Genomic DNA, 27,479 nt, shown 5'->3' on the forward strand with positions numbered 1-27,479 from the left:
ACAAACACAAACATAGACTGTATGTACAATCTTTGCTTTCCATGTTGATTCGGAAGAAGCCTGCGCCCGGGCAACAGGCACAAGCGAGGCGTGGCACGAGTTTCCAACCCCCTCGAGCCGGAAAAGCACGTATGACGTTTTCAAAACGCGGTAATCGCTGGCTTCTGGGAACGCAACGCTTCTTTCCTGGCACCCGGCCAGCATTCAGGGAGTCGCCGCTGAAGGACTTTTCAGGCCACAAACAAGGAACACCTTCTCAAAGGCTTGGTCACCTGTAACATCGACCAATCGGGAACGGATGTCGGCCCGCTGGTCACGCTCCGCTGAACATGTGAATAAAAGCTGGTGCAAGATGACAACCTTCTTGCACAATAGCATACAATGTACGTTCCGGTTGCATACGGCCGGTACTAATGGTTGATTCTACTGCAATCATCTAATAATGCAGGCTGAATTTGTGTGTGTGTGTGTGTGTGTGCTTGTGTGTAGGAGGAAGGGATAGTAATATGTCATTACGTGTACTGATTACGCCCCTGAGATTAGATTAGGACAGAGGATGGCACATTTGTTGAGCTCGGTCTCGGTGTGGCAGAATCTCAGCGGGGGCCTCCAGACAGAAGTAGGAAGCCAGGATGATGAGTCCAACGAGGGTGACGGTTCAGAAAAGACACAACTGAGACTCGGGCGGCTGAAACGGGAGGTTTACAGACCCAAGAGCTATATATCTGCCATGAAACTTGATAAGGAGACTGATCGTCATGCCGATTAACCAATTACACAACCGCTGTTTCCTCTAACTCAGTTAATATGATCATTACAGGACAAAGAGAAATGAGGAAAGATGCACACGAGGGAAGGGAATATGAGATGCCTTGCTTTCGGATATTAAGCAAACTGAGTATGAAGACCTGAAGGTACGACAATCGACAATTGTACTTAAGGACACAACTAGAAGATCTTGATTTTGTGGATAATTTGGCCCTGGGGTCCCCAAAGCAGCATGTCCAACAGGACAATAACAGATGTACCACACAAACTGGCCTTTACATCAATTCCAACAACACGAATGTCATATTTGTTTACCTTTCAAAACGGTCACCAGTTAAAGGCATGTGGATGACTTTTTCTACCTGGCTAGCATTGAGAGAAAAGACCAGGGTACCAGCAAACATGTTAGAATAGACCATCCAAACTTTTCCAAACTAAAAGATATTTGGAACTCCATAGAACCCATGTGAAGATCTAAAAACAGCCATGTCAAGAAAGTGTTGCTGTACGGGTCTGAATGTTGGAGTGTTGCTAAGAGAGACATTCAGAGAGTTGCTGCCTGAGAAGAATCGTCAGATTTTTTTGACCAAACAAAATCATATAGAACCGTTGGACAAAAAGACCAAATGAAACTGCATCCTCCCATAGATCATGTATCTTGAATGAGCCTCCAAAGCATCATGTGAATTGCTCTCCATTGGAAACCGCAAGGGAAGACCTGGACGCCCAAAAAACAACATAGTGTAACAACCAACTGTCACATCAGAGCTGAAGGAGGCTGGTTATTCATGGCCACGGACTCAAGTGATGGCAGATGACCTGGAGAGGTGGAGAAGCCCCGTCGCAGCCTTATGTCCCATCTTGGATCAATAGAGGACTGAAAAAAAAATCTCAACTAAGCAGCTGCTAGTTGATCCGTTAGCCATTTCTAGGCTCCCGCATACCAAACAGAGGTACTGAGACATCATATGTCAAACAATTCCATAAATAAAGAATATTCAAAAGGCACCACTCAGACACTACTGTTGGGTTTCTTCCACACATGTTTTGGGGTTTGTTCAGAAAGACACTGAAGGGAGTGAAGATACAACAATACACGCTTTTAGAGGATCTACCAGCATTGTTTCATTCTTGGCAGCCCGAACGACTGCATACGTCACCGAGCGGCACGACTGGCCTCCGCCGGGGGGCAAAACACTGAGCGTAATTTACGGAGACATCAGACGGCCTCTCTGTGCAGCTTTTAATCAACCTCTCCCGCCGGTCGGCCGCAGCAGAGTCCATCACTGAACCTCTGTGGGGGGGGGTTCAAAGAAAATTCCGTCTTCATCACGTTTAAAGTTAAAGTTTTATTCGGCTAATTGCTAAAATGAATCCCTGAATGTGAGTCCTGTGAAAACTTCCCGCGGATCAGTTGTAACATTTCAATCTATACCCGATGTTTTTTATGAATAATTCCCTGGAAGTACAGCTATTTGTGAAAACAAATCTCTCTTTAATATCATGATGTTTTATGCTCCGCCAACATCACGGCCGCTGGGGGAAGAGAAATAGTTTGAGGTCGGGGAATGCAATCTGACATCCACCTTTGCTCACATAAATAAGTCACATCGGTCTGCTTTTATACCAAGTTGATCCTGCTCCTTTTTCTTGAAATGAAATAGCAGATTGTCATAGTTTAGAGTCTAGAAGTGGTAAACGCCCGATACAGCTGCTAGCATGATGTTAGCATGCTTAGCAAAATAACAACCAAAGATCACCTGTTGCATTTCATGTCTCCAATGGCTGTAAGAGGCAACTACAACAGTACCTTTCGCACTCCAGAAACTGCAGTTCCTAGAACATTCTAAGGAACTAGGCCATTTCTCTGCATTCAGACAGCAAAGGGACCGGGGACCGTGGACCTCAGTTCCTAGAACCCTTGTAGATCCTACTTTAAGGTAGGGTCTTTTGACGGCTCCATAGGAACTCTTATGACGTAAGTGCTTGGTGATTGGCGGAACAGTGAGCCAAGCAAATTATGAGAAACTATTTGCAGGCTTTTAAAAAATTGTTGTCGCTGATCAGTGGTTTTCTTGTGACATGCAATTATAATGGATAGGGCCAACAAGAATTGGACTCAAGAGGCCCAAGCTCTTACGGCCCACAAGCCACAGAGGGGATTCCAGGGCTAGCATTGGAACATGAACATTTCGGCCAAAATAAATTAGCTCTTCGTCACACAGCGAAGCAAACTTCAACTCATCTGATTGTTCATGTTTATTATTCCCACCATTCAGGACATGAATGCAGTGGCAGCTTTGCTCTTCATGTCGTCCTCTTCCTTCTTTTTTGATGGCATGCAGACGCTTGCGTCACTCCGGCCCCTCCCAGGGTCCCTTACAGCCTGTGCCAATGCAGAGAAGAGCAGTTCTTAGAACTGTGTCCGGTCCGAAAGCAGCTAATGACTACGCCGCTGTACTCGTGTCCTTGCCCAACAGAGGATGTACTCTCTGCACCGGTACATGAAGTTCAACCTGCCCTCAGGAGCTGCTGATTCAGATTTACGCTGCGGTCATCCGGTATGCTCTTTTCACCTCCGTGATCGTTCAGTTTGATTCATCCACCAAGCAGGACATGAACGGATTTGAACTGAGAATCAGGACTACGAAAAGCATCCAAGATGCCAAACTGCCGTCGATGCAGGGCCAAGAGTCCAGACTCAGGGACCAGGCAGTAAACGATCTCCTTCTTCCCTCTGGATGGAGGTACACGACCAGACATTGGACCAGCTTCTTCCCACAAGCCACATTCAATGTTGTGCACCAACAATTGCATCATCTGATCACAACCTTATTTATCATTTTATTTATCTAATCATCTCATCTTTGCACTCCCTCCCTGACCCCATTACTCACGAGGATCATCGCCTTATCACTTAAACAGACATTGCACTCTGCACTTTGTATGTCTTCTTGTCAACAGCAGGGATGCCCACACTTTTTTGCTTTGTGAGCTAATATTCAAATGACCATGTGAAAATGATCGACCTCCACTAAAAATGCTGAATATATATTTATTGAAATATCTACTGAGTATACTTAACACAATAAATGTTTGAGGATCTTACATAACTGCATGAACCCTTATGGCACACAACAACAGGTTAATACTTTATTCTGATGACTTGAATGGAGTCAACAGCATAGTTGGAGTTAGCTGTGAGAAAAATGATGCTGTCCTGACAGCTGGGATTTTAGTTCCTTCACCTTTCTATTTCTCAGCTCACTTTTCTGAGGGAAGTCAGTGCTGTCGTTTTTATGAACAGTCTGAAAATGCCGCTCCACATTTCCCTTTTTCTGTAAAGCAATGGCAGACTAGCAGATGAGGCAAACGCACTTTGAAATGACATAGTAAAAAAAAAAAGTCCATCTCCCATTCCGTATGGAAGTGATACGTTTTAGTCTTTTTACTTGGTCCAGCTCCCCCACTTATTTTTATACCCATAAGTGTAGAAGACATAAATTGGAGGCATAAACTCGCTAGCTTGCTAGAACGCGCTGTTATGCACACATCCGCAGTGACGCCCGTGTCAGAAAAGGTCAGATTAGACAGACCGACTGTCAGTCAAATGACAAATTTCATAATGAAGATGATAGGCTGACACATACGTTTTAAAGCCATGCAATCTACCCACACTACCTTTGCCATCGACCGGTAGATCGCGATCGACATATTGGGCACATCTGGTCTACAGCAATATCTGTTTACCTTCTTCTGCATGATCTATCTATCTATCTATCTATCTATCTATCTATCTATCTATCTATCTATCTATCTATCTATCTATCTGAGTATAAGAGTATAATGTTTCAAAACTACTTGCTCTGGTTCTTAGGTTACTTTCCAAATCATTCAGCTGTCCGTCCGGAGAGTGAAGACAGTGGCCGACATTTGGAGGGGACAGGAGGGCATTAATCAAAAGGCATCTGTGCTCTTCATCACCATTTTTTGGGGGGGTGGGAGTCAGACCTCGCCCTCTCTTTTCATGGGATATTAATAGAAACAAATTTGACAGCCGACACGGGGGATGAGACCATCCAGCCAGAAATTTTGAAACGCTCATTATTGATGGGAGGAGAAGACAGGGAGCGTGAGAATTGAAGGGAGGTTGGTTTTTAGTGTTATTGAAATTGAAAACTCCATCCATCCATCCATCCATCCAACCATCCAAATGAGATATACAATCCCTGCAAACTCAGAATTGGCCAGCTGGACATGCCTGGCAAGACTCCGGCAGGAGGTGCCCTGAATTGTCTGGATACTCCGTGTCACATTTTTAACATCTCACATGTTTCAGAAAGCTTTCATCGCGTCCCGCCCTCTCCACACTGGGGCTCGGCAGCTGGGCTAAGGGGTTCCTCAAGATCCCCCCCCCCCAAAAAAAAATTCAAGGTCAGCGGTTTTCCCTTGCTGTACACAACATGGGATAAGCCCCTGCTTTCCTTTCCATCCGAGGATCACTGAAAAGTCCTTTCGGACCAAACCTGGGTCGTCACTTCTGTCTGAAAACCAAATCTGAACCAAGCAGGACAAACAAGTTAGCATTTCAACCAGGTTATTTCAGTGGCAAACTGGAACCATGCTCATGTTTGAATATTTATGTATTTTGATGTCAAAAAATACACCTGCGGATTATTATCAGCAAAACATATCTTTTGTTCCTCCTGCAATTATATTTCCCCACGTTTTGTTTTTCTTCCTATACGCAATTATACGAGCACGTCGAGGGCCCGGCGATGCAAAAACAAACAAAGAGTTTGATTGGTGGATATGCGGTCGCCTTGGAAACAAAACATGGACATTTTCTTTTTGTTTTAATTCACAATTTTGATACCTCATATTTCATGAATAGCGCCTGGCAACTTTTCAGTCGATAAAAATACCCCCCACCTGTCGGTGTCTGGGGTTGCAGCCGTCCCATCGATTTACTCATCTTTTCCAGTTCCCCACCCTTTTTTTTTTTTTTTTTTCATCTCTTGTCCAGCCCCCACCTCCTTTCTCTCACTCCCTTTGCCCTCCCTTGTCCTCTCCGCTTCTCTCTCATTGACTTATGTAACAAATCCAGGCATTAGACCGAACCGACACCAGTGTCATTTTCACCCACTCCCTGTAGCACGTCTGACACTCACATTGCCAGCAGAGGAAACTCTGAGTGTGTGTGTGTGTGTGTGTCATTCTGGTCCTCCCAGAGACCACAGGTTAATTATTTCGCAATTACTTTTACCTCGGTGGATACCCTTAAGAGTACACTGTCACATTTAACTGTACTATATCAAATGTCTACAAGTACAGCAGCCAATTGATTTTCTAGCACAAATGATACATTGTTTTTTCACTGGTACTGTATCTAAACACTGAAGGAAATACTGCAAGAAACGCGACCTGGCTGGGTTTGTTGGGCATTTGCAGCTTGTTCGGCCGATTCATGCCCGCTCCTTCGTCCGTGGCTGTAGTTCTTACATTTAATTCCATTTTGTTGGCTGTTCCTGTAGCGCTTAATGAAACGCGACGCGACTAAAGTGGCCCCGGCATTCTTGCGAATACTGGAAAAACAACTCCGACACTCAAAGTAAGCGTGTCCGTGAAAGAAAAATGTCACGGAAGAGGTTGACGCGTGACTGTGGGTGCACTCTGCTGCTATTTTTCACAGGGCCGTGATGTTCTGTGGGCTCACCACCTGTGGGGGGAGAGTCATCGGGGTTGGATACGGTGCCATATGGCCGGCAGGTGGAGGCGGAGACCTTGGCGTGTAGCCCCCGGGGGTGCCAGATTCGTTCTTGGGACTTGGGAAGTCATAGATCTAGCTGGCCCCACCTCCAATTCCGCAGGCTTGGCCTCCAATAAAGAGGTTGGATGTCTCCAAGGATGAAATGAGTGTGTCATCCACGGGACGACATGCAGGACTTAATCGGTATCCGGCCTATTTCAAGGAACTGGCTGAAAATACCATTTGGGTACATAAGAGGGGTCGCCCTTCTTTTATATCTTTCTCTGGAAAAGTCAGGTAAAGAGGTAATCCAGGTGGTGAAGATATTTAGCCCAAAACAAACTATAATCTGGAAGGATTATGTATACATTTATATATACATATATATATACAGCTCCAAAAAATAAAGGGAACACTTTGTAACTCCAAGTCAACACAATGACAACACAATGTAACTCCAAGTCAATCACACTTCTGTGAAATCATAGTGCAACACAGATTCATTTTGACTTGTTTTAAGGACATTACATCAGAGTTGGATCAGCCTGGAGTTTGTTTTTACACTTTAATTTTGAGTGTGATTCCTAATCCAGACCTCCATGGTTGATACAATTGATTTCCATTGATCATTTTTATGTGATTTTGTTGTCAGCACATTCAACTGTGTAAAGACCAAAGTATTTCATAAGAATATTTCATTCATTTAGATCTAGGATGTGTTTTTTATGTGTTCCCTGTATTTTTTTGAGCAGTGTATATATATATATATATATATATATATATATATATATATATATATATACCGTGGAAACCTGACTTATGAGTTCATACGAATTTTTAAAGATACAAATCGTAGCTCGGTCAATTCTTTTGTGATACTAGATCTGAATTAGGAACGAGATGATGAGCGTCTGATACCGACATGGCCGTCGCTGTCTATGAAGTGAAGTTAAAAAAGTCAGATGCATTTCCTGATACTAGCTAGCTCGCCCGGAAATCACGGAGAAACGTGCTTTTGACTCGTCCATAAAGAGACATTTTCAAGGCTTTGGTGCAGCAGACAGCGGGAACGTCAACGAAGGAGGCATCGGAAGAGTCGTTCAAAGCCGGTTGGAGCGGCGTTCACTCTGTCGGTAAATTAAGTTTAGCAATAAAGTGTCACAAAGTGTGCAAGTCACATCTAGCAACACCTTGTAACATTAAGTGTGTCGCGATTAAGTTAATCGAAAGAGCACGAAATGAAAAACCTCCCCCAGCCTCCTCCACCGCCGCCAGCATCTTTGTCTTCAAGTTAAATACACCTAATAAAACCAGTTTATTTACTCACATTCTTTTTTTATCATGAATTTTTTATATACATTGTTTGCTATTTATGAAGTGCGTTCTCCCAAAAGGGCGGGGAAATGAACGGTTTTCAAATAATTTCAGCCGGGAGAATTAAATTTGATAAATGAGCACATTGAGTTTTAAGCTCAATCACGGAACAAACTCACAATTCAGTTTATTACTCCACAAACAGGACTGTCTCAGAAAATTAGAATATTGTGATAAAGTTCTTTATCTTCTGTAATGCAATTAAAAAAACAAAAAATACTTTTTCATGATATTCTAATATTTTGAGATAGGATTTTTGAGTTTTCTTAAGACGTAAGCCATAACCAGCAATATTAAAATAATAAAACACTTGCAATATTTCAGTTGATTTGTAATGAATCCAGAATGTATGACATTGTTTTTCTAATTGCATTACAGAAGATAAAGAACTTCATCACAATTTTCTAATTTTCTGAGACAGTCCTGTATGTGTGTGTGTGTGTGTGTGTGTGTGTGTGTGTGTGCGTGTGTGTGTGTATAAACAGGGCCACAATTGTGGATCTACTCGTGACCCAACTCCAGATGAGCAGACATCTGAGATATCAAGTGATGCACGCTCTTCAACACAACTACAATGCAGGGGAAAATATGGTCGCCCGGCCAAACGGCAAACCCATTTCGCTTCACTTAAAACGGCATGAATTTGATTTCATCGAATCCCTTTTCAAAGGAGACGCTTCTTCTTTATCTTTGCACAATCTCACCCCCTCCTCCGCACCCTCACACAAGGTAAAGGAAAACAGTTCGGCACCAGTCTGACGACACTGAATGCTTCTCACTTTAAAAAAAAAAAACAAAAAAAAAAACGCCACTTCAGACTCGCTGATAGCCACGCTAGAAAAGAAAGATCTCGAAGAAAAGCCAGGAGATACGGAGACGGGGTAGGGGGGTGTGAGAGGCACAGAGTGAGTAGATGTCACACGGATAGCTGAAAGAGTGAGGTATGAAGAGAGAGAATAAATGAATCTGTGCAGACTAAAAATAGAGCTCTCAATCCCCGGTGAAGCGCTGGGTAAATAGGGCTGCCTCGAGTGGGACACTTGTTAGAGAAAATACCATGTCATCCGTTACACGCCAAGACAAAGCTGTCATTAACAAAAAAAAATAACCACACATATTTGTAAAAACAAAAAGCGAACTCCAACTGCAATGGATAAGGTGAATGACTTGTTCTGCTCCTTACGCGATCGCCAGACGGCGAAGTTCGGAGGAGGATGCGGCCGAGTTGCCGACGGGGGAAAAACGGACGGGAGGATTGAGAAATGGAAACACAGTCTAGTCAGCGAGTAAAAAAATAATTCATCCTGAGGAGCTGGAGGGAAGAAACAACGGCAAACACAGAGCCATTGTGTAAGAGAAAGCCGCCGCTAATGATATTAGCCTTTTTTGAATGCTATTTACAGGGGACCAAAAAATAACAGGAGATAATATAGGTATGTTTAAAGCCGGTGGCCTATTTTCATCCAACAGGGAGGGGCCGGGGCTGGTATTAATAGAAGGGACGGCATTTACTGGAAACAGCGTAATATCGAGAGAAAACAGGATGAGCGGGGGCTCGTCAATCGGCTGCAACGGGGGCAAGCGCCTGTCTGACGCTAAACGGCTATTATTATAGATAACACGCGAGAACGGATCCCTCCCGTGTGTGTGTGTGTGTGTGTGTGACATGGAACAGACACGAAGACAATTTATCCCCCCGAATCCTCCCGTGAAGGGTCGTCTTCGGAGACGCTTGACAGTAGGAGCCGCCGCGCCGCACGCCGATATTTGCCGTGACCCTTTCGGCTGTCATGACTACGGTCAATCACAGGAAGAAATCCTCGATAGCAATCTGGAGAAGAACTCCGGCTGGAATGATTGGAATGGAAGGAAAAAAAACCTCAGCCGGTTGTGTGTTTATTGGCATATCATCCTAATTTAATATAAGAATACCGCAAGATGGGCCGACTGTGCCTCCTCTTGACATCCGCCGGGCCGCCGTTCTTTGGACCGGATGACGAAGCACCTTTAACTCGGGTCGGGATTTGGTATGATTGATTCTGTCAATTGTTCCGCCCTCCACCCGTTCCGGCCGAGTTCCCAGCCGTAAACAACCGTGGACGATCGTAACTCCTCAATAATTGCGCAATCCCGTTTACGCCGTTGTGATTACCGCGCTTGTTAAACGGAAACACCACTCGATTTGTATCCGGCCAGTTTGTTGCGGCTCCGGCTGAACATCGAGTACTCTCTCCGAAGCCCGTTTCTCACAAACGTGGAATTACTCGGAACGCGTTGGCTGGAAAAAAAAAAACATCAAATTGTTTTTTTAAACCACCGCCTCCCGGATGCCACGTCTGAGTTACTGCCAATCAAGACAGCGGGGGGGCTCCCTCCAGGGGACTTGAAAAGTGTGTGTGTGTGTGTGTGTGTGTGTGTGACGCTGCCGAAGAAGCATCATTTATACGAAAGTCACTGATGAAGTACAATCACGGCGTCACAAACGCCCCAATGGACAAACAAAGGAATTTTGCCATCGACAAACGCTAAATGGTCTCCACTTATGGAGCGCTTTACACCATAAAGCGTTGACTCATCCACACACCGACGGCGGCATTGGGGGTTCATTGTCTCGCTCGAGGATATTTCGACATGAATGCGGAAGGAGCCGGGAAATTAAACCGCCAACCCTCTGATAGGAAGGACACCCGCACCACTAACCGAGCCAAAGCCAAAAAAACCAAACAGCGGTCAAGCGTCTGGGTCACGTTCTACCTCCTGCTCCTTCTGGCCTTCGCATCTGGCGCAGAAGACCTCCCGCCGTGCGCTGAGCTGATGAAGCCAGACGCCAGATCGCTGTTACTTAATATTCCACACACCGGTTGCCATTTACACCCGAGGAGACAACGGCTAAAAAGCGACTCGTAACCTTCGAATCAAATTGTTCAAATCTGATGGGAGATAAAGACGCAGGTGGGGATTTTACAAGGGTTAACATAATTGATTAGCGCAGCATCGCCAGACCGACTCACTGTTGTGAAGTGGCCTGTTCTCCCTCACTTCACCTCCGATTCCCAGGGTTGTTTTTAAAAAACAGCCGCGGGTGAAACACCTGTCCGGATGCATTTCGCTCGACCTCGTGCCAAGCGGAGCTCAGAAAAGAAAACCGCTTGTCGTCAAAAGTCAAAATTTAATTGCCATCTCCGGTATGCTCTGCCGCGAAAGCTTCCGGCCCTTCTTTTAGCATGCGTTGGGACTCGAAGGAGGGGGCGGCGGAAAGAAAGCCCCGGCCAGTGCAGCATTCATCAATGAGAGGGGGAATAAAGACTGATAAGATCGTACATAGCGGGAGCTCAGGCAGTTGCGGGTTGGTTGCAAGGCATCGTGGAGACGACGCGGGGAAGGGAATCGTGCAGGGGATGATGTGTCTGTTTGCTAACGCGGACCGGCCGGGAGGTGCCTGTCGCCAGCTAATGGAACAGAAATGAGAAAAAGAGCTTGACCTTGTATCCTGCCCGAGCTCACAGCATGCTCCCATCACCAAAACCCTCATGTAAAAATGAGAAAATGAGAGGTTACATGCTATTTACCAAATCCAGTTGGATTTTTTTCTCACGTGAAGAGCTTTCAGAGCTGTTTACGTCCAGTCCTCGCACAATAGGGGAAGACTCGACATTTGCACTTCAAAAAGCCACGGCTTCACCAGACCACCCCGTTCCCCTGCTAAGCCTTGGATCAAACCCCAGCCTCATGACCTTGCCGGCGGTGGCTGGAAATCGAAGTGGCTGTTTGAGGCCTCGGAGCTGGAAAAATGGAACCCGAGTTCGGGAAATCCGCGTGGTTGCCGGGTTAACGCCAGACGGCCCGCGCAATCGAGCGCCAAACAACGGAATGAAATATGAATCGAATTAAATCGAGCATCAAGGGCAAACGCACGAGAGAAAGTTAAGACTTTGCAGTGCAAAAGGAGGCAAAGAAAGTTCAGTGGAAGATCATTCATTCATTCACTCATTATCTTTAGAGCTTGCGGTCAGAGTTTCGGAGGGGTTTCACAAAGTTGGCCCTCGGTTGGTCGTCAGGCCACATGTAGAGAAATACCATACGACCGTTTACACTCTCATTCCAACCTCAGACAGGGACGTACAGCCGGTTTGCGAGCGCTTCCATCTCAAATAAACGCTCCACGAACCTTTTCCGAGAATATTAACTCCACGCATGTTCCCGGAAACCGGGTCAAAAGCTAATGGTTGGACAAAAGATCGGGTTTTGTATTTTGGCGGTTTTAAGTCTGGACAAACCCCAATTTCAATAAAGGAGGGGAGACGTCTGAGAGCTTCACCTCGTCCATAAAGTCCTTGAAACACTTGAATTGTTAATCAACACGAACATTTTCACAGGCGAAACCCTAATCCCGTATAACACCCAGGAGAAAACAGACTGCAGGGTAATACGGTTCCCCATAAATGCAGAGATGATTTCAAATTAAACTATGAACCGCGCTACCGGCTTATATCCCGTGACTGCATTTTCAGCAACCCTTAGCTGTAAAGCCTCCAGCGGAGAAGCGACAAAGGGGTTTTTTATCACGACGCAGCAGCCGGATGTCTCATCTTATACGGCGGTTAGCAGCCTTATAGATGGCGAAAGCCGAATAGCTCATCTGTTCTTTGAAAACTCCGAACCTGCTTCGGATCTATACTTGGGATAGAAGGATCATCAAGTCCTCTTTAACACACTTTGTTAAAATGATAAAGTGCTCATTTACGTTAAATACGCATATGGATGGAGCCTTTCACAGCTAACGGTGCAGTACCGCAGTAAGTCCTGGGGAGGGGGGAGGGGGCAACGTTGCACAGTGCGCTCAACGACACCATCGAAATTCCATCGAAGAAAAACACAACACGGCATGGATACAACCGGGAAGAATTCTCCATCCGCGTTCGTTTAATGGACCTTCGCCGAACTTGGAAGTGAACTCCACACTGCCCTCTAGTGGATGCACTGAGAACAACCACGGCAATGGAAAGCACACATGGCAGGTATGTAGGTATGTGGTAACGACACACCTGATTTCACAGCTTGGATTATAAGGACTTTGTCCAAGAAGCCCCATACTGGAGAATAAATCCAAACGTCCTATAGAGACAAACAACCATTCACTCTCCCATTCGAATATCATATCGAGACAACAGACCATCCACCTGCCACACAGGTGCATGGGACCAGTAACCATCTCATTCGTGTCTGGCTAATTCAGGGTCTCCGGTGAACGTCATGCATGTTTTCAAATTGTGGGAGAGGACCAAAGAACCCAGGAAAGGAAACCAAGGCAGACGCATGCAAACAACACACAGAAAGGCCCCCATTGGAAGTTGAACTAGGAACCTTCTCGTCATGGAGCAAAAGCGTTAACCCCTGCACCACCATGCCGCTAGCGATTATAAATTAATTCTTATTTTTAAATTCAATCCCCACATTGAACAAACCCGTTTCGTTTCTACACAAATTCAGCCGACGGAGGCCTTTCACAAATCACCCGTAATATAAACATGACCAGCAGAACCCAGGCACCTGTTGTACAGCGCCGACGGAAAGCAATTGATGCAAAATAAGCACAGGGCGCATGCAAACAAATCTGCAACCGCAGATAAATGGAAACATTAATGCGTGAGAGCTAATATGAACGTTCAGATACAAGCAAACGGTCCTCGCGTCGTTGGGTGTTTAATGGAGGGCAAATATACAACGTGGCTCCATCGGCATGGAGTAAGCAGAGGGGGAAAAAAAGGGTTCATCCTTTCCTATATGCTATTACGTGTCGACTATATTCATGAGAAGGCGTTTAGCCATAGTAATGTAAATGTGCCTGCATTCACCGGCGGAGAGAGGGATGAGATGTCGCTATGGAGTGAGACAGAGAAAAATTAAAGCGTGGAAAATTATGTAGACATGCGGAAGGAAAGCTTTTCTAAAAAAAATAAATACATTTTCCAAAAAGAAGACTTGAAATCAAACATAAACATTAATAAACTGCATTATGGTATTGACACATTCCACAGGTAGCACCGGATCAACCCACCAGAGGGCTCCTCGGTGAAAATAGGCCTAATTGGACCCCCGCTGGCGCAGCTCGGCTGAACTCTCACCACTCTGTGTGTGTGTGAATGCGTGTGTGTGTGTGTGTGTGTGCGTGCCCGCTGTCCGCTCCACGTGGGGATGTGTATCATCCTTTAAATACAATCTGGCCGCTAACCCTGCGCTAACCCTGCAGCCGCGATGGCCCCACCACGTCTGGGGGCAGTCGCCCTATTTGTACAGCTGCTAATCCAGCTTTTTGGCTGACTGGTAATTTTAACACTTTCTGAAACTAAAAAAAACACACACACATTCACAAACACACACACACACACACCCACACACAATAAGTAAAACATATCAGCATTCGCGAAGGGGGGCCTATTTGGATTCAGCTTATTTTTGTTCGAGCTATTAAGAGATGGTAGAAAATTGTATGCGCGATCGCACACACACACATGCACGTACACACTCACAATCACAAACAGGGGTGTGTGTCGAGATTAACAGAACAGTCCATAAATGCGTCTTAAATTTCCCCCTTTACTGTGCATTTGTTCAGCCATCTCCTCCATTGGCCGCCCTGACCCTGTCATTCATTACCAGGTGGGATGTTCCCAGCGGGTCTTGTTGTCATGGCTCACATTAGGCACACACACATACACACAGGCGGACACACACACACACAAACACACACAGGTGCACCCTGGTGTGTTTTGGACACATTTCCCAGGACATTCACATCTCCTCTATAACAAACCGTAGCTCTTCCACATATGCCGTCTAAATAAATCCGCTTTTTAAAAAAAGACTCAGCAGACTCTCTCTCTCTCTCAGCCCTGGATGTGTTCTTTGTCTGCATTGTACTTTGCGGCTCACCTGCTGAACCCCCATGCCGCTAAATTGCACATTTAAATGCGCACTCTGGCATCAACAAGTACCACACACACACACACACACACACACAGAAAAGCAGAGGGGGGACCTCCACCCTGCACCTTTTTTCTCTCTTGTGTATTCTCGACAGCACTCTGAGAACTCTTCACGTGTGTGTTCTCTCTCCGTCTATCACATTCTGGCGCCGGTCATTCTCGCGGTCCCCTCTTATTTGCTCTACAGTACCCGTGTCCCCTCTCTCTCTCTCTCTCTCTCTCTCACTCTTTCTGTTTTGACCCAGATACGGTACACACTAACAAGCATACGCTAATAAAAAAGGGCTTTTATAAAAACCCATTGTAAAAAGTGGTGTGGTGCACCGCGGTCAACTGTGAAGAACGTTCCCAATAAAGTTTTCCTGACTCAAAGAAGGGGGGGAGGTCTGTGTGTTTTCAGCACGAGCGTCAACCCACCCTTCGCTCTCCTCCTTTTCCTTCTCCTTCTCCTTCTCTTTCGCCCTGCGAGACTTGTGCAGCAGCCCGATCAGGATCACCGCCGCACGGATGCCCGCTTTTTTGTTGTGGAACCGTCCGCCGGCGTGAGACATGCTGGGCGACCCCGACGGCTCCAGGAGGGGTTCGGGCGACAGCCGCTCCGGCGTCTGGCCGGATCCAGGGCTCCTGGGCGAGAGGACCTGCTTGGTCGTGGCCTTCTTGGGTTCCAGTGTGAGTCTTTAGAGGTGTGCGCCGATTTCGAGAAAAAAGGGGGTAAACCCGGCTTTGGCGGCTTCTCGGCTTGTCAAGTCAGACCCCCCTCCCCCCGAACCCTCCTGATCTAAGTTTGAGTCAAAAATCCAGAACTTTCCGTGCGGAGGGAAATTCTCGGGGTCCGGTGAAGTCCCGGTTGCTCTCGGGAAACCGATCGATGAGCGGCAGTTGTAGTTCTCGTCTGTGCTCGACTCCAGCTCAAGGTGAACTTCTATCTGCGTTCCCCGCCGTGGATCCGCGCATCGCAGTTCCGTAATGACACATGGTGACGGAGAGGAGGGAGAGTTTGGCCGTCGGCAGCCTCACACACACACACACACACACACACTCGGGCGCGCACACACACACGTTGCATTACTGTCTGCCCACATCTACCTACCCACCTCTCCCTCTTTCTCTGACATGCTCTGCTTCTTCTCCCTCTGTGTCTGCTACCGCTTGGCACCCTCCTTCCTTTCCTCCAAGCCCCGCCCCCTCCTCCATCTGATTGGCTGTGGTTTGTTCTAAGCCTCACCCTCCATCCACTTCCCTTCGCTTGGACAACTCCCTCTATCTCTCCCTGCCCTTGTTTCTCCCTTGTTAAGTAATTTCATATAAATCACCCCGGTCCCATGCAGTCACACCCACACCTGTCTTTCTCACTCTGTCTCTCACACACACACACACACACACAGACACACTCACACACTCCCGCTTGTGTTTCCTTCACACCATTGAAATTACCTCCATTTCTGTTGCGTGAAATTACAATTCACTTTATTCGCATTTTGCTCGGTGCACTTTTTTTTTTAACACGTCAAAACGCAAGATTAAGGTTCTGACAGTTTTTCTGTGCACGGACCCGTTGACAGACACATGGATTTTTGTTCCTTCCCACCTATTAGCCGGTTTTCATATGTATTTTAATTCAGGTTTATATATTCTTGACCCTCCGATTGGTAACCTTTTCACTTTCTCCTGCTAAGCATGTCAGGGTTTAGAACCGGCGTCCTGTCCGAGGGGCTGACAGTTGAGTAAACATTAGCCAAAGCGTCTGTCGTCTGTTGAATTTATTGATCGGTTCTGTTCTCTTTTCCGTCACCTACCATCTGTTCTGTCTTTTCTCCGGACCGACGGGAAATAAGGAACAAGAGAGGGGAGAAATGCTTGGCTCATAGGCAAGTTTTTTTTTTTTTTTTTTTTTTTTTTTTAATGTTGTTAGAGGGGCGCGGCCTCGAATGAATCAGTCTTTCCAGGTGAAGGCTGCTGCCTTGCCCGGCGTGCAGGCCCTCTTTGGCCGAGGGTGCGGAAAGAATGCGAATGCATTCATAACGTTGGCCGCAGAAAAAAAAAAAAAAAAAATTATAATCAAATTAAATGAGCCGTCAATGTTGTGCATGAAAAAATCCTCTGTAAAAGGACTTTTTGATCGAAAAAAGTTCCTTCTTTCAAGAATTAATTGATCAATTCATTCTTTCATTCATTTATCTATACTCTGTGTTTGTGCCATTTTCCATTTTTTGTAATTTAGTCTCAGATTTGGATATAATATTATTGCACTATATTTTGGTGATTGTTGATTATAGCATAATTATTTATAATTACTTTATTGTATTTAATTTTGCTTTTTTGTTGAGTACATGCTTATTCATGGCACATGTATTTATGTTTATGTTAACCAAATAAGGTTCGGAGCGGGCGCTGAGCTATGACGTGATCAGTTCAAATGTGTAAAAAGGTAAAAACTGTTGGATTCCGTGTGTGATTCAGTAAAGGACGGAGCGAACACACCGTTTTCTACCGTCGTCAACAGTAAACACGCGTAGAGATTCGTTCTTTCTGTCTTAGAGTGGTTAAATGAGTGAATACTTTAGCAAATACTTAGAAGGAACTTTAGCCACTACACTCTGTTTTACTAGCATCAACGCTGACCCTGGTTGTCCTTTTATGGGATTATTGTATTATATAGATCCGTTACTGGAGTTTTGATGTTGATATACCAACATTCATTAATCCATCCATTCATTCATTCATTATCTATAATGCTCATTGTACGCTTAGGGTTGCCGGGGGTTATGAAGTCTATCTCACTTGTCATTAGCCAAATATGGGGTTCACTCTGGACTGGTCACCTGTCAATCACAAATAGAGACAAGCAACCATCCACACTGTAGTTCACACGTCATATAGAGACTTAAAACCATTCACCCTCTCATTCCTGGCACATAGAGAAAACACATCTGTTTCATTCATGGGTGATACAGGGACATCAACTATTAACCCACTCATTCAGATGTCATGTAGAGACATACATCCATTCACCCTGCACAGAAAGGCCCCGTGTCGGAATTAAACCGGGAACTTTTTGCCGCTGCGAGGCAGAAACCACGATACCGCCTGCTCTTTCTTTTATTTTGGTTGAAATACGTTCACATCAGGTGTCGTCAGTTTCAGACTGGAGTTGCAGGTCCGGGTAAAAGCTAGAGAGCATCCGTCGCTCTCACCCTCGCGGCAAAGCTGAACAAAACAACTTCGCGCGCAACAGGAACTCGTGATTACTGCGACCATTTGCACGAAGGCCGAAACATCCGCGAGTGTCATTTTTCCCACATAAAACGGGAACTTTCAAGAAAGCGGCTACGGCGATTTATCGCGGGGCGGATAAAAGCCGGTCGGACAAGGACGCGCATAAATCTGCACGGGCTATTTTTAAAAGCCTGACGATGCAGAAAAATACAGGGGTGAATCATGAAGCGCATCTGGTGTCGGAGCAAGATTGGCGACGACAATAAAGGGGAGTCTTTCGGCCGGGATGGACTCTCTGACTCCCTCTGCAGAGAATAATTAGGGAAATACATCACTCAAGACAAGAGACAAAGACATCGAAGAAGATGAGACGCCTCGGTAATTGTCCGACGGCAGCCGGGGGAATAGAGAACGCCCAGGAAACAGCGGAGCAAACACCACAATTAAACAGAGCGCCCCCCCCTCCCTCCACATGCTTGGCTCTGACTGCGTGCCATCAGCGCCATGACAACAAGCCAAGCTGCCACTGGATGTGCCCGACGGACCCGGTGAGGCAGGACGCCCTCGGCGGCGACACGAAATCATGTCGATAAACCGCACTAATATGCCGCCGATGTAAGTTTCAACAACTTCTTTGCCCCCTTGGGGTCAAGCTGTTAAAAGCAAACAGATAGCTTGCATGGAAACACACACTCTTACTGTCTCACACACACACACACACTCGGCTATTTCACCAGGGTCCCGTCGTGCGTCATCGAGGGTGGAAATTAGACACCTGCATCTCCACAGCCTCTGATACACAAACACTTTTTCGCTCCTTCACCCTCGCCCTCCCTCACACTTACACGACGTCGAGTGCGACATTCTTCCCGTGCGATACGCCGAGGGCCCCGCTGCACTGCACCCCGAATTAAGAGCACCAATATGTGTGTGTTTGTTTTTCTCAACAGCATGGAGGCGCTTTGGAAAAATGGAAGGAAATCAATTCCAGGCGGATGAAAAGACTAATCAGACTCTGTTGTAAGTTAAATGTCTCGCTTTTTATCGGAGCTTGTAAATCGGACTTGTATGTCTCTTGCAGTTATTTGAATGAGAGGGTGAATGTTTGTTGAGATCTTCTTCTCCCGGCGGCCGGACTCGAATTTCTTCACTTGGAGAAGTTCGACCCCTCTCATCCGAGAGGCTTCTTCAGTTCTGGATCAGAAGTGAAGTGAACACTCGAGTCGATCCTATCGGCTGGATTTTTGGATTCACCTCGAACAGGAGTTTCTGCCTATGTCGAGAACCCAGTGTTCTACCAAATTATAGATCCCCGACAAAACTGTGTTGATATAAAACGCCGGCCTTGAATAAACACACTTAAACTGTGCGCGCGCACACACACACACACAGCTGCACTTCAGCTTGTGCCTACAACTCAGATAGATAGGTAGATAGGTAGATAGATAGATAGATAGATAGATAGATAGATAGATAGATAGATAGATAGATAGATAGATAGATAGATAGATAGATAGATCGATCTAAATCTAATCCTAAAGATAATCCTAAAGTATAATACCAACCAATGACAAAGAATCATGTCTTGTTGTATTAGTGCGGGTACTGTAACTCTAAACTACAGTCCAGCTCTGTTCCTCTTTCCACACACACACACACACACACACACACACACACAGTCACACACACATTTGTGTCGGTCGAAATGGTGCCAGCCAGCCTCTGCTGTCACTTCACAGTCTCTCAAATGTCTCCCAAACAAACAGATGCCAGTCTACAAATGTCACCTCTCTTTGCAGCTCATTCTATTACCGGGCGCACACACACACACACACACATACATACTGTACACACAAACACATATGCATACACACACACATACTTAACTCCACACACTGACCTACTTGAACACAATATGCTTGACCCCACTGCACCTTTGCATGCAAGAGCAAATGACCTTCACAACTGCTACTGAGTAACTACTCCTCCCCCAAAACATACAGACCCACACACACACACACACACACACACACACACACACACACACCAACAAAAATGCACCAACAGACTGTGCCTTCCCAAACCCTTTTTTTTCAAACAACTGTAAAAAAATGAGTACAAGACTCATCAGGAGGGTTGTGAAATCTGATTTAGTTGTATATATATGTGTGTGTGTGTGTGTGTGTGTGTGTGTGTGTGTGTGTGTGTGTTATTTAGTGTCTGTAGCCCCAGCAGCCTCACTGGTGTCCAATGTTTATCAAAGAGAAGCTCTACAGTTCAACTGGAAATGGCAGATGTACCATAAATAAGAGATTATCTGCAAAATGCCATGTGTGTGTAAATCAAGTCTGAACTCTGGGCGGGAAATAAAGGGAAATGTCACCTATTCTTATCATTCGTGGGGGATTTATTTGTCGAAGTGTCTTCGGGTATTACAGGTTTCGCACGAAGAACAATGACTTTCACGAGCCGGAATTTCCGTGAAAATGACCCTCGACGTGTTCATCACTTCAAACAACTGCATCTACAAACCCGACAACTTGAACCCTCATTTCCTGATTTTTTATTTTTTTTATTTCAGATGCTCTGCCATTTTGGTGAATTCTCACTTCCTGCGGTTTCCAGGCTTGATATTCCTGACAAAAAATTTAATCTGCCGGCACGCTGACACACACATCTCGCAAAGCGGGCATACAAGAAATGGCCGTGCACACTGTATTCACGTTCAAACAGTTGTAATTTATGGAGACGTTTATAATCGTAGCGGATCCATAAAGCACTAAACGCTGACATTTGCACAATCACAAACTTCCTCTTTCGTTTGCACGGCTCTTATAATATAATACGGCATATCGTCTTACAACCTGTTAAAGAATGCTATTTACAAGGTGAAGATGGACGCCAGCAGCACGGCGGTGCAGTGGTTATGGTTCCCACCTGTTCCCACCTGACAGCAGGTGCATGTTCTCCCTGTGTCTGCCAGGGTTTCATCCAGTTCTACGGTTTCCTCCTCCTTCTTTCTTCTCCTTTCGGCGTTTGCCTTCAGGGGTCGCCACAGCCAATCAATTTTCACCGTCTAACCCTATTCTCCGTATCCTCCTCTCTCGCACAAACTACCTTCATATCCTCTCTCACTACGTCCATAAATCTTCTCTTTGGTTTTCCTCGAGACCTCCTGCCTGGCAGCTCCAATTTCAGACCTTTTTCTGACCTTCTCTCCGATAGACTCATTCCTAATCCTATCCATCCTGGTCGCTCCCAAAGAGAACCTCAGCATCTTCATCTCTGCGACCTCTAGCTCTGCCTCCTGTCTTTTCATCATTGTTACTGTTTCTAGTACGATACAGCATCGCTGGTGTTTCCGCTGTCTTGTACACCTTTCCTTTCACTCTGGCTGATAGTACCCCTGACATGTTTCTCCACCCATTCCAACCTGCTTGAACCAGTTTCTTGACCTCTTTTCCACACTCTCTATTGCTCTGTGGACTGTTGACCCAAAGTACTTGAAATCCTCCAACTTCTTGATCTCCACCTCGGCGTTCCACCTGGGACGTTCCTCTCGTTCACACACATATATTCTGTCTTGCTCCCGTTTCCTCCGACGGTCCAAAAACATCCAGGAGGTTCATTACACACCATAAACTGTCCAGACATGTGAATGACAGACCGAGAGTTGTATGTCTCTGTATGACTAGTTAATGAGAACTGTTGTTTGTCTTTACATGAGACTCACCAACAGCTTCATACACCAGGCTGTTGGGATACTGAACTCTCTTCTCCATCCCACTCCTCCATTCCAACCCACCCCAAGATGGTGTAACTTAACCACATCTAACTTAACCCGCTTTGAGGCAGGGCCACCAGACGCAGAAAGGTCACACAAGCCAATCCCCGCCAGCCAAATCCTAACAGTGCGGGCACATCAGCTGAGGTGTACTTTGAGATTAGTGAAACCCCGTAAAGCTGCCGGACCGGACGCAGTAACCGGTAAGGTTCTGAGAGTCTGCGCCGACCAGTCGGCCTGCGAGTCGCCGGCATATTCAACCAATCCCTAGCCCTGCCTGAAGTCCTCCACCATCATCCCCTTACCGAAAAAGACCAATGTCAGCAGTCCAAGAGACTACGGGGCCAGTGGCTTTTGTACCCATTATTATGAAGTGTTTTGAGAAACTAATCAGGAGTCACATCTCAACAACCCTGCCACCTACATTTGACCCCCACCAGTTTGCGTACTGGGCAAATAGATCCACTGAAGACACCCTTGCTTTAGCCCCCCCATTCCACACTCACCTGGAACATCAAGGGATTTCAGTTCCGCTTTTAATACCCTCATGCGTGGCAAACTGACCACCAAACTGCTCGATCTGGGTTTTTCACAAACCATCTGCACTCCCAGAGGATAAGAGAAGGACCCCATCTACACCCATGATTACATGTTCCATCACTCCAACAATGCAATCATCAACTTTGCAGATGATGCCGCCATCGCAGGACTCATCTCAGGAGAAGATGAAACAGCTTAAAGGGATGAGGTGGGAAAATTGTAACCATGGTGCTCCGGGAATAACCTCATCCTCAGTGTCTCCAAGACTGATTTCAGGAGAGGAAATCGGATATTCAGCTTATCTTGATCAATGGAAATATAGTGGAGAGGGTCCAAAACTTCAGGTACCTGGACACTCATTTTAAGGAGGACCTGATGTGGACAACTAAAACTGCAACGCTGCTGAAAAAAGCACACCAGAGGCTGCATTTCCCAAGAATACTCCAAGAAGCGGCTAATTTCCTTCTATCTGTATATGCGGAGTCCGTCCTGAGTTGCGGTATCTCGCTGCGACTCGCCAGCTGCACAGTAGCAGAAAGGAATGCACTGCAGAGGACCAAAAAACATCGCCCCAAAAAATTATTGGTCATCCTGTCCCGTCACTTGAGGACATCGATAACACACACTGCCTCAGGAGAGCCCACAGCATCCTCCGAGATCAATCCCACCCCGGCCACCACCTACACCATCTGTTGCCATCAAGAAGGCAACAAAAACAAAAGCAAAAAAGATTGAAAAACAGTTTTTACCCCAGAGCGATCATCGCACTAAATTCGGCACAACCCTGAACACTTGAACCTCACATACAATACAGTACAATAAACACTTTTTTTTCCCCTTTTCACTTCTTTACTTCTTTACTTTTTTTTTTCTACATCTTTATCTATTTATTCTTCTCGCTGTTATTCATATTTTTCATATATTTCTACTATATTTTTGGTCTTATATTCTTTTTCTCTTCTGTCTCAAACCCAGAGATGCTGCTATTTTGTATCATTGTGCTGTGTCCTGCTTTTAAGGTTGTTTTTGTCTGTTTTTTTATTCCACTGAACCTGAGAGCTTCCATCTCTAATATCTAAATTTCATTGCACTCTGTGAAATGACAGTAAAAGTCTTGAATCCTTGAATTCTCGAAAAAGATGCTGAACTCTGTCGCTCTTCATTCTCCCCACCCCACCCCCACCCCAAAGATGCCAAACTCTCTCCCACTCTCTACTAGACTCTGATAAAATATCAAAACAGTACCACTTTTTTTGTACTTTTCTACACAAAAAACCTCTGCTGCTACTCCCTCGTGCACTCAAATATTAGTCTTGAATCTCTGTGCACTCCGTATACTGCATACCTCATACTTTAATGAGTCCTGTTTAATGCAACAGTGCCCTTCACTGCTAATTTGCACTCCATTATTATTATTAGTTTGTTATTTTCATGCCATCATTGGGTTGTGAGAAACTTCTTCTCCATTCCTGTGTGTGTCCAGTACATATGGAGAAATAGACAATAAAGCTAACTTTGAAACGTTGATATGTGATGAGAGGCTGAATGTATGTCTCCGTATGTAGCCTTGTAATCGACTGGCGAACAGCCCAGGGTGAACCCTACCCATCAGCCAATAATAATTGTGAATGAATGAATGAATGAATGAATGAATGAATGAATGAATGAATGAATGAAAGATGGATGCCCATCAAATTTTTGTGTTCTGGTTTTCATATTAATGTTTGCCCAGGATTCACATCAAACGTGTCTTTTGTGAGAAATCCTGCCAGCCCAACCTTCTAGAATCACCTTTTTGGGAAGCAATGCCTTCTGGTGTCATGTTCGAGTCAACCCCAGATTGGTCTCATTCACAGCCAATTTGAAGTTGTGTATGTTTCACAGGTTGTGCAGGAGGAAAGCAGGAGAACCCCGTAAAGAACCTACAAAGTCAGAGAACATGAAAACCTAACGCTGGACGAGTGAGGTCAATCGAACCTGGAACATCTGATTTCCATGCGATCAAAATTTTGGGATCGGAGTCCGAGACCTTGGACCTTTGAGCAGGATGTTTCCGGAAATACTGAAGGGAATACAAGTCGGACAGATAAACTTCTGCAGATGATTCCCTCAACTCTTTATTTACATCTTGAGCAAAAGATTCCCATTCCTGATACAGGATTTCTTCCTTCTTTTGCAAGGGGGGAGGGGTTTAAGGGCGGACGGCGCTGAATTGAAATCTGTTCGCTTCCTGAAATGGATGATATGTAAAAACAACTACACCAGGCAGAGTTGGACATCTGAAAGAGCTTGATTTCGCCGATGACAGTCCGGTAATCATATTACCACTGCCAGATCACGGAAGAGATGAGCGTCTCCGCATCCAACAAGCGCCTTGTCCAGATCTCCGGGATGTGCGCGTTTGTTTATGGCAGTTCCCGGAACAAATCCAGACAACAGATTGAACTCAATGTTATTTTAGCGTTAAAAAGCGTTCGCATGCGGCCGTGTGTCTCTGAAGTGTGTCAAAAAGCTTGCGCGACGCATGCCGAGGTCACCGCAGACCCCTCGCTCGATCGGTTGGTGCCTGACCTTCTCATTCAAACGGTGTCCCGCAGACCGTCGCGTTTGCGGTGACCTTTAAGACACAGGCGATAACTGGCGGTCAAGCAGGAGAGGAAACCCTACACCGCTCGACTCCCAACGTGAAAAAGGGGTGTCACAACACGCAACTCCGACAATGCTATGAGTCTCCTCATGCATGTTTTTGGACTGTGTGAGAACATTTAATTCCTCGTGGTTATCCGCAGAGATCTCATCTCGAAAGACGACATAGTCGCTGCTTTTTGAAAGAAACGGCCGAGAGTCTGAGAAGCCTTGAATATCTCAGAGGGTAAGATTTCACTTAATACAACGCAGAGGTCAGGGAGGTTGACGGCATCTTTCCTCCCCCATCCACGGCTTGTTTTTCATGTTGTCAGAGCTTACATTTAATAGCAGCACCTTGTAAATCGAAATACATTAAGAACTTTAAAAGCGATCCATTTTATGTTTTAAAGCCTCTGGTTTTTAAACTTTCATGAATCCAGTGAATGTGTTTATCATTGAGCTGGCAAAAAAAAAAAAAAGAGTCTGACTGGGGATGTCAAACTTGTGATTTACGATGTTAAATATTCCAATGTCAATTGGAATATTGTCAATCAAGGGCCCCATAGAGAGACATAAACCGCCACATCTGGCCTGTTTTGCTTTTTTATCCGGCCAGCTAAACAATTTTCCTTGAATATCTTAATAAGTATTTTCAATCAGTATTGAATTTATAAACTCCTTATTTTTTTCCAGTTGTTTAATTTTGAATGGATGATGACACACAAAGCAATGTCAGGACAATTACATGATCATAAATGATTTTAAAGTTGAAATAAAATGCCCGAAAAAATTGAATTGAATTGCAATTTTCATTTTGTTCAACTCATGTGATACCTAATTGGCCCGCGTATGAAAATGAAGTAAGAAATGTGGCCCGCAAGCCAAAATAATTGCCCCACCTTTGTCTAGATGCATCTACATACAGATCGAGCAGAGCTCAATAACATGACATTTCCATACGAAGAACCGTGAATATGAATGACACCAATACAGCGCGACATCTGATGGCGTGTGTTTAGCGGAAAACGACTTTAACCAAAACAGATTTAATCTGTTATAATAAAATCCAATGATTTGGAAAAACAACATGCCCTTTAGCAGGAGGTCTGCGTGTCTGCAGTATGACTCAAAAAAACAAAGAGTGTTTTTGTCAAAACACCAGACGGGATTTTTTGTTAAGACATTCAAGTGAAGGACTTAAGGCCGATGTCTTCATGCCAGGGGATTCATTCGTTTTAATTCTTTAATCGTCTACACTGCTACCCTGGACCCACCAGGGTAAACGACCATTCACTCCTTTATGCACGGTTTATTGACAGTAAATCCTCAAAAAGCATACATTTGGAACATTGGAAGCATAAATTTCCAGTGAAATAATTATCTATTCCTTTGCAAACCTTGTTCTGAACTGCCAAATATTTTCTGAATCGGTTCAAGTTCTTCGGTTTTAACGAAATCTGCGTATTCTTTCATAAGCCGGGCTTCACTTCATCCTTTGGCATTGTAACGGGAACTGTGATTTATTAAACAAAAGCAGGAGGTATCACTTTCAAAATGAATGGCATCTCCCATTTTTTTATATCCTTTCTTTTTAATTCCAGGCCAAGGGACGAGCTGAATTCATTTTCTTCGCTGGTAACCTGACGTTCTAGCAGAACAATATCTCAGACTGGCGGCGCAGTCGGCGTCCGGGGTCACGATTATGCAAAAGGTTTGGTGCTGAGGAGTCCAAAAAAAAAAAAAAAAAAAAAAGAATAAAATAAAGTAAGTTTCTAATTGTTGAAAGGGAATATCAAACGGCTGTGGGGATGATGTCACGGTTTAGTAAGACAGATAAAACGCATTCAAATATTCATGGCGGCGCCGCAGCCCCACTGATACTGGTTCGTGCACGCCGTGTGGTTCCTGTCATCTGCTGCCCTTTTTAGTGTTCGAACCAGCGGTTTGACACGGCGGATGACAGAGCAACACCCCCACCCCCCCTCAGATGTGGACTTCAGAGAGCAAAACTCAGATTAATATTCAGTTTCGGTTTTTCCGCGACAGCTCCGACCTTCTGTTTGGTTTCCAGACGCGGCCTGTCGTCGTGTTTGATGTCTTTGCTTTCGTGGGACGGACGCAGGTGAACCGGGTCACCGGTTCGTGGGGGTTTGAGAGATCTTAAGGATCCATTTGATCTCCGCCGTATTTTTAACGGCTCCCCGGCCTCCGATATTCAATATGACGGGGGGGGGGGGGGGGGGGGGGGGGGGGACGGGACCTGGAAGGATGGAAGGAGTCTCCATGTTCAGGCTGTGTCTCGGTGGGTTCCACCGATTTCCCACTACAGTCTAAAAACATGCAGGAGGTTCATTTGGAATCCTAAATTGGTCAGACATGAGAATGTAAGGGTGAACGGTAATATAGCTCTATAAGACAACCAAATGACAGGTTG

General features: G+C 45.4%; 1 protein-coding gene across 5 annotated transcripts in view; it reads right to left on the reverse strand.

Annotated features, from left to right (window-relative positions):
- Nucleotides 1–27,479, reverse strand: part of rap1gap2a (RAP1 GTPase activating protein 2a) — a 98,153-nt gene that overhangs the window by 32,122 nt on the left and 38,552 nt on the right. For 2 of the 5 annotated variants that reach the window (XM_086143512.1, XM_086143511.1), the window contains exon 1: nucleotides 15,295–15,965. The exons of the other annotated variants lie outside the window; for them this stretch is intronic. In XM_086143512.1, coding sequence (XP_085999638.1) covers nucleotides 15,295–15,428 — 134 coding nt within the window. In that variant the 5' untranslated portion in view covers nucleotides 15,429–15,965. Of the gene's footprint in view, nucleotides 1–15,294; nucleotides 15,966–27,479 lie in introns of those variants that run through there. 5 annotated transcript variants of the gene reach the window in all.

This window comes from Fistularia commersonii, chromosome 3 (assembly GCF_037954325.1).
Source record: "Fistularia commersonii isolate RoL2024-O1a breed Wild chromosome 3, RoL_Fcom_v1.0, whole genome shotgun sequence".
NCBI lineage: Eukaryota > Metazoa > Chordata > Actinopteri > Syngnathiformes > Fistulariidae > Fistularia > Fistularia commersonii.